Source organism: Lissotriton helveticus, chromosome 2_1, assembly GCF_964261635.1.
Source record: "Lissotriton helveticus chromosome 2_1, aLisHel1.1, whole genome shotgun sequence".
NCBI lineage: Eukaryota > Metazoa > Chordata > Amphibia > Caudata > Salamandridae > Lissotriton > Lissotriton helveticus.
This window is the reverse complement of record NC_136059.1, coordinates 1,441,151,516-1,441,164,596: the sequence shown is the minus strand read 5'-3', so window position 1 is coordinate 1,441,164,596 and position 13,081 is coordinate 1,441,151,516. Positions and strand designations below refer to the sequence as shown.

At 42.7% G+C, this 13,081-nt stretch overlaps 1 protein-coding gene across 2 annotated transcripts in view; it reads left to right on the top strand.

Annotated features, from left to right (window-relative positions):
* The window catches only part of CNOT6L (CCR4-NOT transcription complex subunit 6 like), a 931,406-nt gene that overhangs the window by 643,385 nt on the left and 274,940 nt on the right, over window positions 1–13,081 (top strand). For both annotated transcript variants that reach the window (XM_078676356.1, XM_078676357.1), the window contains one exon: window positions 7,392–7,543. In XM_078676356.1, coding sequence (XP_078532482.1) covers window positions 7,392–7,543 — 152 coding nt within the window. The remainder of the gene's footprint in view (window positions 1–7,391; window positions 7,544–13,081) is intronic.

Below are 13,081 nucleotides of genomic sequence, written 5' to 3'. Positions count from 1 at the left end.
TAAATGGCTTCTTCCTGGCAATAATTATAACAGAGCCCTATACTCTTGACCTAACAAGGTGACATTAACAGGTCCCACTAAACACTCAGTGCATGTTTGGCATGTGGCCACGGACTCATTGGGTTGGAGAAAAAGATTGACTATGGCTACCCCGCTGTGGGACACCGAACAGCTGGGCAAGCTGTAGAAGACTAAAGGCTTCGATAATTGGGAACTCATAGGCATTTACAGGGTCAGAGATGATTGCAGGAAGGGGAAGATGAAATCATTTGAAGAAATGCAGATGGAATAGGAACTCGCACACTCCGAGTTTTTTCGATATGAGCAGGTTCGGCATTCCCTCCTTTCATTACTGCCCGGCAAGACGGAACCTTCAGAAGCTTCCCCGTTGAAAGATAGAGTATTAGACGGACACCTTCCTGACAAAATGATTTCTCATATATATATATAAAAAACTGATTAATCATAGGACTGACTCCCTTGAGGCGCTGAGAGTCAAGTGGACGCAAGACGGTATAGAGCTGGATGAGGAAGACTGGCAGACTGCCGTTTCCTCTCCTAGGGAGGTTGCGATCCCAACATGCCTTCGACTGTTCAACTCAAGATTCTACATAGGGTATACCTTACAGGACCTAGATTGGTACATATGGGGCTTTCAGACTCGGGGCGGTGCAAGAGGCAATGTGGTCTATTTGGTACCTTTATGCATATTATATGGGAGTGTGAGTACGTCACCGCTTACTGGCGCAGCATACATAACACCATACATAGTTCTCGGAGTTTCCCTGTCTCCAGAGGCAAGGAGATGCTTACTTAGCATATGGGAACCAACTGGCTTAAACACTTCACATCACAATGGGTCACTAGGTTATATGATCGCCAAGCGGAATATCGCCCAGCTGTGGGGAGCGGAGCAGCCCCCCTCCTTGGAAGGATGAGTAAACAATTTAGATTGGTGTTTGTTCAGGGAGAAAACCGCCCTCGGAAATTGTCTTTGATCTGGGGACCTTGGAACAGTTACAGAGGAGAAATATGCACACCATCCATGAATGCTGTCCCCGATGATTTCCCCTCTCCGTGAAGTTCTGATATGTTTTTGAGTTTTGTTTATCCTGTGATCCCAAGATGTATTCTCGGCTGTGGTATTTGACCCTCTGTAATGTACATTTTCTGCTGATGTTTGTTTCAATAAAAAGAAATACAACAAGAAAAAAAACAAGAAGTTCTATCACTACTTCACAAAGACGCAATAGAAATTGTTCCCTTACAACATCAAGGAACAGGGGTTTACTCGCTGTATTTCCTATTACCCAGAAAGGACGGGACGCTAAGACCAATTCTCGACCTCGGGCCCCTCAATCGGTATATACACTCAGATCATTTTCATATGATCACTTTACAAGTGCTCCCATTGCTCCCATTGCTGCAACAAGGCGACTTCACTACTACACTAGATCTAAAGGACGCCTACTTCCACATTCCTATACATCCTTCTCACAGGAAGTATCTAAGGTTTGTACTGGAAGGACAGCACTATCAGTTCCAAGTCCTTCCATTCAGGGTCACAACTGCACCAAGAGTATTTACAAAGTGCCTAGCAGTAGTAGCAGCACATCTCCTAAGACAACACATCCATGTCTTCCCATATCTAGACGATTGGCTCATAAAAGCCAAGTCATTCAATCAATGTGTCCAACACACATCTCAAACATTACACGACTTAGGGTTCACAATCAACGACACCAAGTCACATCTTCAGCCCCCTCATGTACATCAGTACCTAGGGGCTATAATAAACACGTCTACAGCTCTAGCGTATCCCAGTCCAGCCAGGATACAGAGCATTCAAGCCTTAGTCACAAAATTTCAACAGCAACACTCTCTCCCAGCCAGAGTGTTCATGCGACTAATAGGCATAATGGCATCTTGCATTTTTATTGTACCGTATGCAAGACTGCAAAAGCGTCAGTTACAAGAATGTCTAGCACAACAGTGGAACCAGGCTCAAGGACAACTTACAGACCTGGTGTTGGTAGACAGCCGCACACATCGCTCTCTGCAATGGTGGAACACCAAAAACTTGGCAAAAGGGCGGCCGTTCCTCGAACCTGTTGCACAAATAGTACTTACAACAGACTCATCGCTCACAGGATGGGGAGCCCATCTCCTACACCATACAACTCAGGGGAAATGGACCACTCAACAAAAAGTGCTCCACATCACTCACTCTGCAACTGTCCCAGCTTGCACAGAACATTTGGAGATGGGCCATTCCACAAAAGATATATCTGCTAGCAGAACACCTTCCAGGAGTTCACAATCAGATGGCAGATCTGTTAAGTCGACAGACACAACAGATTTACGAATGGGAACTACATCCACAAGTTCTTCTACCATTCTTTCACAAGTGGGGTCATGCAGACATAGATCTGTTCACCACACACGAAAACGCAAAATGCCCAAACTTTGCCGCCAGGTTCCCACACCCGCTGTCCAAGGACAATGCGAAATGGATGAACTGGTCAGCAGATTTGCGTGTGCTTTTCCGCCACTACCACTAATACCACTAATAGTGCGCAAGCTACGACAACAGTCGCTCAAATCCATTTTAATAGCTCCCACATGGGCACGTCAACCGTGGTTCACAACACTACTAGAACTATCCCTAGTTCCACACCAAAAACTACGTCTGACCCCATCCATGCTAACGCAGAACCATGGAGACAGCAGAAATCCAGACCCAAACCAACTGAATCTGGCGATATGGCTCCTGAAGTCTTAGAGTTTGGTTACCTTAACCTGCCACCAGACTGCACGAATCTCATTAAAGAAACCAGAAGACCTACTACTGGAGCTTGCTATGCTGCTAAATGGAAAAGATTTGCAATTTACTGCACTAATAATCAAAATAATCCTTTAGATGCTTCCATCCAAAATATTATCTGTTACCTTCTCCATTTACAGAGATGTAATCTAGCATATTCATCTATGTGCTTACATCTTGCAGCCATTGCGGCATATCTACAAAACAGACAAAATCTGTCGTTGTTTAGAGTACCAGCAATAAAAGCTTACCAGGCTCATGGGACCCCCCTTTGAACCTTTATGCAAATGTGAACTGCATTTTCACACATGGAAAACAGCTTTCCTCATTGCTATTACCTCTCTTAGAAGAGTTAGTGAGATTCAAGCTTTCACTATACAAGAACCATTCTTACAATTAACCCGTAACAAAGTGGTTTCAAGGACTAATCCTAAATTCCTTCCTAAAGTAATTACTCCTTTTCGTCTAAACCAATCTGTAGAGTTACCAGTGTTTTTTCAAAACCCAGACTCTATAGCAGAGAGAGCTCTACACACACTAGATGTCAAAAGAGCTCTTCTCTGTTACGTCAATAGGACCAAATCCTTTCGCAAAACAAAGCAACTATTTGTAGCTTTCTCTCCACCACATAAAGGCAACCCCATTTCTAAATCAGGAATTGCAAGGTGGATTGTTAAATGTATACAAATATGCTATCACAAGGCAAAACGCAGATTAACAGTTCCTCCTAGAGCACACTCTACACGCAAACTAGGAGCCTCCATGGCTTTCTTAGGGAGCATTCCCTTAGAAGACATCTGCAAGGCAGCAACACGGTCTACAACACACACCTTCACTAAACACTATTGTGTTGATGTGCAAGCCAAGCACCAAGCTGCGGTAGGCCAAGCTGTCCTCAAAACTCTCTTTCAAACTACTGCAACGGATACAGGTGACCACCACTAGGGGAGACACTGCAGCACAATCGATGCAAAGTGTAGAATCTGCAGCTCATATGCCACAAACGGAAAATTCTACTTACCAGTATGCATCTGTTCTTGGCATGTAGAGCTGCAGATTTCTACACGCCCTCCCGCCTCCCCGGGACCTGTATCTGTTCCAGTTTTATCTTAATTAGATATACACGCATGGACATCCCTTCTTTCTTTCTACTAACTCCATCATTTTCATCATGGCGAAAAACAATCTAAGGATGGAGCCGATGCCCATGCGCACTATCGTCCAAGGGAGGAGTCACCTATCTTGTGACTACAAAGACTTCTTCCAAGACGACAACAACATGCAATCATGCGAGCCCAACACCAGGTGGCGATCTAATGCAAAGTGTAGATATCTGCAGCTCAACATACCAAGAACAGATGCATACTGGTAAGTAGCATGTTCCTTCCCAATTTAAAAACCAATTGGAATACAGGCTACATTTGAAAACAAAAGGGAGACCTGAGATGTGCTGAACGTTCTCCCTCCTGACATGAAACATAGTCCTCCTAATTATGGAGAAAAGGGGAAGTATAATATCTTACCATAATTTAAGGAATGCATTCCATGCAACTGTCTTTGGGTCTAACTTCCTATGGAGATGAGAACAAATGTACCTGCATGGGGGCCAAAGAGCATTGTGGCATATTGAGAGAGTTCTGCACCGTCTCCCCTGAAAGGGTTCTGTGAAATCTGTGATACTGTGATAGCCAAGCTTGGCAGCCCCAGGGAGCAAGGCATAATCCTATGAGTGGAACTTTTTTTTCTCCAGATGACAGCCAAGCCACTTTGCGCAGACTAAGCCAGTTACAGAAAATTAATAACAAAGTATTCCAGCTACAAATTAGGTGAGCTCTTACAGCCTGCAAATCGAAAGATTTGGTGTAATAAAACGAATGTGTTTTCATTCAGATTTGAAGGCACCAAGGTCCTTCTAGCGATAACAAGAAGTGAATGTCTTGTTACCACTGGTACCTTAATTTAGGGTTGCAAATCCCATGTTAGTGTGAACTCTCTTTATTGCCCTCTGTCTGTCAGGAATGATGTTTGAGCCATTCCTTTAGCTGGTGGAGGTAAGATAGTTACTCTGTCGTTTTCAGGTAGGCTACTTTAGATGATCGAGATGAACTACAGTTGTTAATCATTGTATTTGTTACTAGTTTCCCTTATTCCTACACTGCCCCAAGTACCAGGAATGGGGTTATATAATGATACAGTGGAGTGCCTCATAGAGTTTTTGTTACATTATTTGAAAGTTGACCCTTGTGTAATTGCTTTAACCAGCGCGTCCACAGTAACATGTTTGAAACCAGTCTAGTCAAGTGAACTTTATTTGGCTTATTAAAAACCTTAAATGCATACACAAAATTTAAAAAATCTATTCTTAGGCTTAGGGATTAAAACTTCACAATTTCAAATTCAGCAGCACAAGATATAAATCACCAGAAGATAAAAAATTCACATGATTACATTGACCCATTCCGTTTCTAATCCCCATCACAGAATGAGCAAAAATTGCCAAAGCAATGCACAGATCTTTATTACACAATTACTGCAAGAAAGTCTAATCTTAAATGCACGCAGAATTGGGATCATAAAATGTTTCCTTCCATAAGAACATAAGCCTAAAAAAGAATTAAGTGCATTGTGCTTTGTAAAGGAACATTATCATATGGGCATCTTGGCAGTGTTGCGATCCAAACAACTTTCTTAGGAAAAGCCGCTAACAAATGCAACATATTAAAAGAAAATCTTGTAAGATAAAACATCGAATTCACATTGCAAACTGATAAATAAAATTCACAACCCAAATATGTTTTGATTTTATAGTTAACACTGGAACTGAGTTAATCAAAATTCGTCTGATAAAATCTACCTTGCCTTTCCTTGAACATCTTTCACCTGTAACACTGCAGATGTTTTTATATTCTCAGGTTTAATAAAGAGCCTCGTAAGACCTAGGTCTGTGAACCCCGATTTAATGTACTTGATCCAGGGAATGCCACAGCATTATCCAGGGAGAGGCAGTCTGCCAACACTTTTTTGATAAGTGTGCCCCCCAAATTCTGAGGCTAAGAAGTAGGGGTTCCAGCTTTATTTTGTCCTCCAATGGGGACGTACCTCAGAATGGCACATAAAAGATGGAGTAGATTGAGGGACTTCCAATAGTCCTGGCAAAAATTTCTTCTCAACCTGCTGCAGTGGCCCAGCACCCTTGTACCACAAACACCTATTCCATAGGTCGTCAAAGAAATACTTTTATAGATGTTGATAATTTCTCAAACCGGATTGTGCCTGAGCTGGAAAGGAAAAGGTAAAAACTGATTCCACAGCTCTTTGGCATTGACTAGCCCTAATATTATATAGGCTTTGCTAATGTAAATTATAGTCCAAAGGAAAGTCATGATAAGTAAAAGTCTTCACTCTAAGAATTTCTGACCCACCCAAATAAAAAACCCATTATTTAACATTTTTGGGAAAAATACTCAATGCATAAGATTTGGCGGAATTAGTTTTAAGATCCAACCCCCCCATAAAGCTATGAAAAGCATCTAGGAGGAGTTGCAGGCTATTTGAAGTTCTTGAGATTAGTACTGGGTCATCCGCATTCAATAAGACGGGTATAACACTAGACTTCATTGTGGGTTGATCTTTCCCTATTTTGCCCAAATAGTATTCTAGGTCATTAATATACATAAGGAACAGTAAGGAGGCCATCACACAACCTTGCCTGACTCCTAATGAATATTCAACTATAGTATAGGGAAACGTCACTGTCTGTACCATATCTGACCCTGACTATGGTATCCCAAAGTATCCTTTGGACCAATCCAATTATAACCTGATCAATTCCCATCCATACCACAATGTTCCAGAGCTTCACTATGCTAAGCAAGTCAAAGGCACCGGAGAGGTCCATAAATGTACGGTGAATGGAACTCCTCTTGGGCCCAACATACTTGCCAACAATCAGCTGCAGATTTAGGCACGGTTATATCGTGGGATCTGCAATGACACCAGCTGATAATTGGAAGTAAAATAAATTACTCTGGTAGAAAGAACTGTGACTTCTCAGAGAACAAGATGGCTTGACTCCCCTTAGGTCTTCCTACCCGAGATGAAGTAGCTGTACAACAAAGTGTACAAAAAACATTGACACCAAATTCCTCTTTAGACAAAGTTTCTTGCATTAAAATAATTTCTGCATTATTAACTACAGCAAGCCAGTTAGGATTGAATAGTTTCGTGTGGGTTCCAGCAATATTCCATGACAGAATTTTGAAGCCTATTTGATCAACCGTAGTTCCTCTCAAAATGCAACTGGAGACAGCTGAGACCGTTGCAGAAACTACAAATAGATCTCCCCGCTTTTTATCTTAAGCACAAAACGCAAATTTTTCTACTTTTAAATAAGCCATTAATAGAATTGCATGTGCTTAGAAAATATGTAGACTTAGCCTGAGCATCCTTTATTTCGAAAATCGTTTTTAACACTGGGTGCAAAGAATGCCCAAATGTTGGTAATCCTTAGGTGAGGGAGTGGAAACCCAAAAGTGACCTTGTTTCTGTAACTCTTTTGATTTTTTAGATTTACTTTAGTGCAAAAGCACACTGTTGAATTCAACCAAGTGGCAATGGCAAACTCCGACGGTTCAGAAGCCATGTTGAACAGAGTTATGACGAAGGACAACATTGGAGTGGCTGTTTTGTTGGAGGTCCATAAAGATATGTTTACAGGAGGTGAGCAATCCTGGTTTCTTATTGTTTTGCTTGCATTTAAAAAAAAAACAAACATGTAACCAATATATAAAAGTACTACCCTTGTCACTACAGGCCAATCATTGATTTAGTGCCAAGAGGCACGAGTAATTGTTAAATGCTGCGGTATAGAAATGCCAAATATTATAACAGCTAATGGTGGGTTAAGATCTTAATACATGTTTAATAGACTTCATGTCTAAAGAGTGCTTGCTTTATGTGCTACGTAAAAATGGACTAGGTAACTAAAAACGGATTCTTTTTTTACGTTTTGGAGTCTAGTGAAGCAGGCACCGGAAATGGATGTTTTATAATAGTGTATGAACATGGCAGCGGACACCTTTTGGCTAATGCAGTCAAAGTACACACATTTTTCACAATGTCTGTTTGGTAGCGTACTAGAAGAATACCTTTTTCCACATATTCTTTCCATTATGAATTATCCTTTCAAGCTTCTGACTTGTCCGGAAAATCTTTTCCCAGCAATTGCTTTCCTTAGCCATCAAAGGGTGCAATGCCACCCCAGCCACGCCTCCACACGTGGACATGACGACACCAAAAAATATTAAGTGCCATCTGGAGAGCTGGTGTTCGCTCCCATTTTTCTGTGCTTCATTGACACTGATCCACTGCACGCTGTCTCACTGACAAAATTCATCCACATTAGAAAGTGACTAGGTAAAATGGTCTTCCAAAACTTTGATGTTGTCACAGATGCGACATGATGTCCCTTTAGGATTCAAATGACAACTGCATGTTGTGCCTCAGATCGAAGTACACCCCTGCAGCTTGTAGGGTTAGTATCTCCATGCAATTAAAAAGAAGAAGCTGTCAGTATTCGGTCCTAGATATGTAACAGTAGCAGAGGAAAAAGGCAAGTAGCAGAGAGAGAGGAGCTTGTTGAAAAGGTCCGTATGTGTGTATGAGCTAGATCATTTCAGTGGTGTGGTGTGCTGAAAATGCAGCTGTATCTCTAACTAATGTTTACCTCAGATTGTGTCGTGTTGATTTTTAAAACCCACTACTACTTGGAAGCTATCAGATTCTCGTAATAGGTGTGTTTTGGACGTTGTATTGTCAATAACATGTCAAATGCAAATAATGCATATTGAAAGTGTCAATTACCAATAGGATTCTTTCAGTACTCCTAATGTATTTAATCCTTCACCCACTGGTTTAATACACATTGTGAAAAGTAACGAGAATAGTTAGCACCCCTGCATTGTACCTCTGTAGATGTATATTAGTTTTGGCAATCTCCAGTTCACCCTCACTGCAGCACTAAGTGATGTGTATCCCACTAGGACCCAGTTTATTAGCCCTTCCTCAAAGTCCTTTCATGTTAGTACTGCCTTCACGGTATTAACGCTCAATCAACACTACAAAGGCTTTGTCGATGTGCCTGGAGAGCAGAGCCATTCACTTCAATTGCTTCTATGCAATGTCCATCAGTTGTAGGGCTTTCTTTGTTATCCCTGGTTTCTCTCCCTTTTATGATGCCGGCTTGGTTGGGGTGCGTTATTAGGATATGAATTTACCTTAAATAAATGAAAAGACAAGAGGCGTTTGGGCTCCCACCCAGTTCAAAGACTGTTCAAGGCAAGCATGCAACCTGGATTACCGGCAGTTTCTTATGCAACACAAACCTTGAAAGACATCATGCTATGCACAACAGCTGCCTCCCAAGCAAGAATGAATCTCAACTTGCTAACCAAATCTAGACACCTTCCCCTCCAACCTAAAGATATCTTCATTGGACAGCTGATCAAAAACATAAAATGACCTACAGATGCAAGTTAGATTCACAAAACTGAACAAAGTATTCAGCACCATCAGGCTTCTGTATATGTAGAGACACTTAATCAGCCCTGATATTAGCCTGGCTTGACCTGAAAACAGTGATAATCATAAATGGAGTCACTGCTCTGCTACTGAAAGATCAGTCCAACAGCTTTGACCAGTATGCAACCAGATCATTACTATAGGGGCAATAAACTTTGTAAAACTTTATTTGATCCAGACCTCAACTGAGGTCAACAAATACAAAATTGCAATAATTTCAAATACTCATAAAAATACTTAGCTAAACAATTTTGCTTTTTTTAAACTCACTACAAGATGGTACAGTGGTGATGTTCAGCCACCAACTCAGACAACATTACAGTGGATTTGATAGAATAGAATAAAATCTTTGGATTGTACTTCTTGTTTAAAACAGCTTCAAGAAGGTTTTTAAAAACGTAAACAGATTATGACAAACATATTCATTAACCGGAGAGTTACACAATGTAATCAAATCTTGAGCAGAGAAAGCGTTATACTTTAGTTGAATTGGGGTTATGTAACGTCGGCGGGCCTTAACTATGCTCTCATTAGGACAGATTAATAGAACGTGGAGCAAATCTTGTTGCCCATCTTTACAAAGTTCCCATATACCTTTAGGGTTATTAGTACCATCCCAGCTAGCTGAGAAAGTAGCTAAAGGGAGTATGCCCAAACGTAAAAGTAAAATACACCGCCTTACACCATGCTCTAATTGAAAAAACGAGTACGGGACAAAAGTTTTAAATTCCTTTTGTTCAGCGAACCGTTTATAGTGCTTCAATTGACAACAGTGATCTTTATCAGATTCAAAACTAATTCTAGGGGCCAGATGTCTCAAAAACAGTTTCAGATGTGCTGGAGTCCACTCTGTACCCAGACGCTTCCTCTCTAAAAAACTCAAATTTTAACAAATGTCTTAAGGTGTCTGGGGCTGCATGTAGCAGATTGTATGCCCACCTGATAATATTACAAATTACTCTGACGAAAATTCCCGTAACCGATAGCTCAAGACGAAGGGCTTGAACTGGGACCGACTGTGCCACTTTTATCAATTATCGAAGAATGGTCCCTTCTTTTACTTTTAAAGATTGCCACGTTTTCATTTGAGAATATTCCATGGCATATGATAAGATCGGGGGGATTTTCATATTATAGACTTCCAGCAATGAATTAAAGTGTCTCTTTGCTGTGGAAAAATACAATCTCTGTAGAGCCCCAACATGGGAATCTGCCTTCCGGTACAGGTGGCAAAGGTGGGCTTTATCTAGGAGGTTGGAATAAGAACTTGGCACCTGGTGAAGCAGCCTTGTTTAGATCTCTATATAACTATACGGCAGTTATAGCATGGTCTCGATTTCTTTGTTCATTACTGTGTTTTACCTTCGACTCTGGAGTGCACCATGGCTCAGTTTCTTCAACACTCCTCTTCAAACTAAAGCTTGCCGTCTTACTTGTCCTCAGTAAGTCTTCAAATCAAACCTTCTGCATCGAAGACACATGAATCATATAACTAAAACAGAAGTGGCCTCTGAGATCTGGACAAAAGATCTCCCCGTTGGGGCAGCTGTGCGCTTTATAAAATACACAAATAAATAAATAAATAAAAAAGAATCTTTAATAACTACCTTACGTGTAACTCTTCCAAAACTGAGATCTCAACCTGTGAAGAATGGAAGAGCTACCCAAACTAAAGCCTTCTGATTGATACATATTGCCACAGATTAATCAACGTCTCATGTGCCAAACTGGATTCAAAACAATTTCCTCCAGACTCACTAGGTAGCACCAACCAACAACAGTCTAGGGAGCGAGAACACAAACCTATACGTTCCTACTATACATGTCTTACTATGCAGGTCTGGAGCTCTTTTTCAGTGTTTAGGAAGTTCTTCAAACATTTCAACAGCAAATCGTCACATGTCATCTCCTCGGGGCTCTGGTTTGAAGCTCTGTCAGCACCTTTGAATGGCATCTGTCAGATCCACAAAACATCTGCACATGCTGCACATGCTGTCTGGGGGCTGACCACCACCCTCAACTTGGGAATCCTATACCTACATGCACCTGAAAGTCATCAGGGAGCAGCAAGTCACTCTGTTATTGGATTGGGCGTGGAAGAACACCCCATAAGGTCACTATTTCGCTCCCTCTAATAAGTATCACCACATAGAGCGGTCCTCCAAAGGGTCGCCCTGCAGAATCATAAACACCACTGTAAGGTGATTGCCCAGCTCCCAGGACCATTCAGAGACTCGGGGGGCGTAAACTACAATTTCTGGCTCTATCTACTAATCATTCTCTTATTTAATTTGCCTTTCAGGAAGCCATGCTGGATATCTTCAGCACTGTTCCTCGTCCCTTTTAGGACCTTTTTGCTTCCAAGAGTATGCCAGATCCTTCAAGCTTAGCGATTCTGGTACCTCGGACCTCCTGCCTCCCAACTCCGTTCGTCCACAGGCCTTGTCGCTACTCGTGAGATCTTTTCTCTGGTCCGTAGCCTGGCCACTTCTGACCGTGCTGGTCTTTCCCCTGCTCCTTCGCAATCCCTCTGTCACTCCTTGAACACCTATTTCATCAATAAAATAACCACCATTAAGGCCAACATCCCGATTGTTCCTCCCCCTGATATACCGGACCATCCCCCCCTTTCTTCCCCCGTTTTTGATCACTTCACACCCATCTCACCTGAGCTTTTTCTTGACCTCCTTGCTAAGGTCAAGTCCGGCTCTCCGGTGGATTGCGCACCTGCTCGCATCCTCAGAACCTTATTCACTAGTTGTCCCACCCCCCCCCCCCTAACCTTCCTCAACTCCTGTCTGGCTCTGGGTTCTGTCCCCTCTTTTTTCAAGTCTGCCATCGTGCTTCCCATCCTGAAGAAAGCTGGCCTGGATCCCTCCCTTCCATCGAACTTTAGGCCGATCTCCCTCCTCCCCTATCTAGGGAAGATTCTCGAGAGCCATGTAACATCTTGTCTCTCTTCCTACATCGAGGGGAATAACATCTTGGCCTCCCACCAGGCCGGCTTTCGACCGGGCCACTCCACTGAGGGCGTGGTCCTTGCGGTCCTTGACGAACTGAAGGGCAAGGCCGATGGTAACCTTCCTCAGGCCTTAGTCCTTTTGGATCTGTCCGCTGCGTTTGACACGGTCGATCATACTATTCTTCTTGACCGTGTCAGCGCAGCGGGCATTCAGGGCGTTGCCCTTTCCTGGATCGCGTCCTTTCTGCAGGGACGCTCGCAGGCAGTCCATCTCTCCTCTTTCTCGGCCCCTCCCCTCCCGGTCACGTGTGGGGTACCCCAAGGTTCCTCTCTTTCCCCCCTCCTCTTCAACCTCTATATCCGCCCCCTCATTTCCTCTCTTCTTGAGCTGGGGGTCTCAGTGTATAATTACGCTGATGACCTCCAGCTCGTCTTTGATCTATCCTCTCCCACTCACTCTCTTCCCAAGCTCAGGTCAACTCTTGTCTTTATTTCTCAGTGGATGAGCTTCAATCATTTGAAGCTCAACCCTGACAAGACAGAGCTTGTCCTCACTGGTGGCCCCTCTAACCCCTGGTCCTCGGCCCACTGGCCCCTTTCCTTTGGTCCTCCACCTTCCCCGGTTCCCTCTGTCCGGACTCTGGGCATCAAGGTCAGCAATGACCTCTCGATGCATGCGCACATTAGTTCTGTAGTATCCTCTTGTTTTCTTTCCC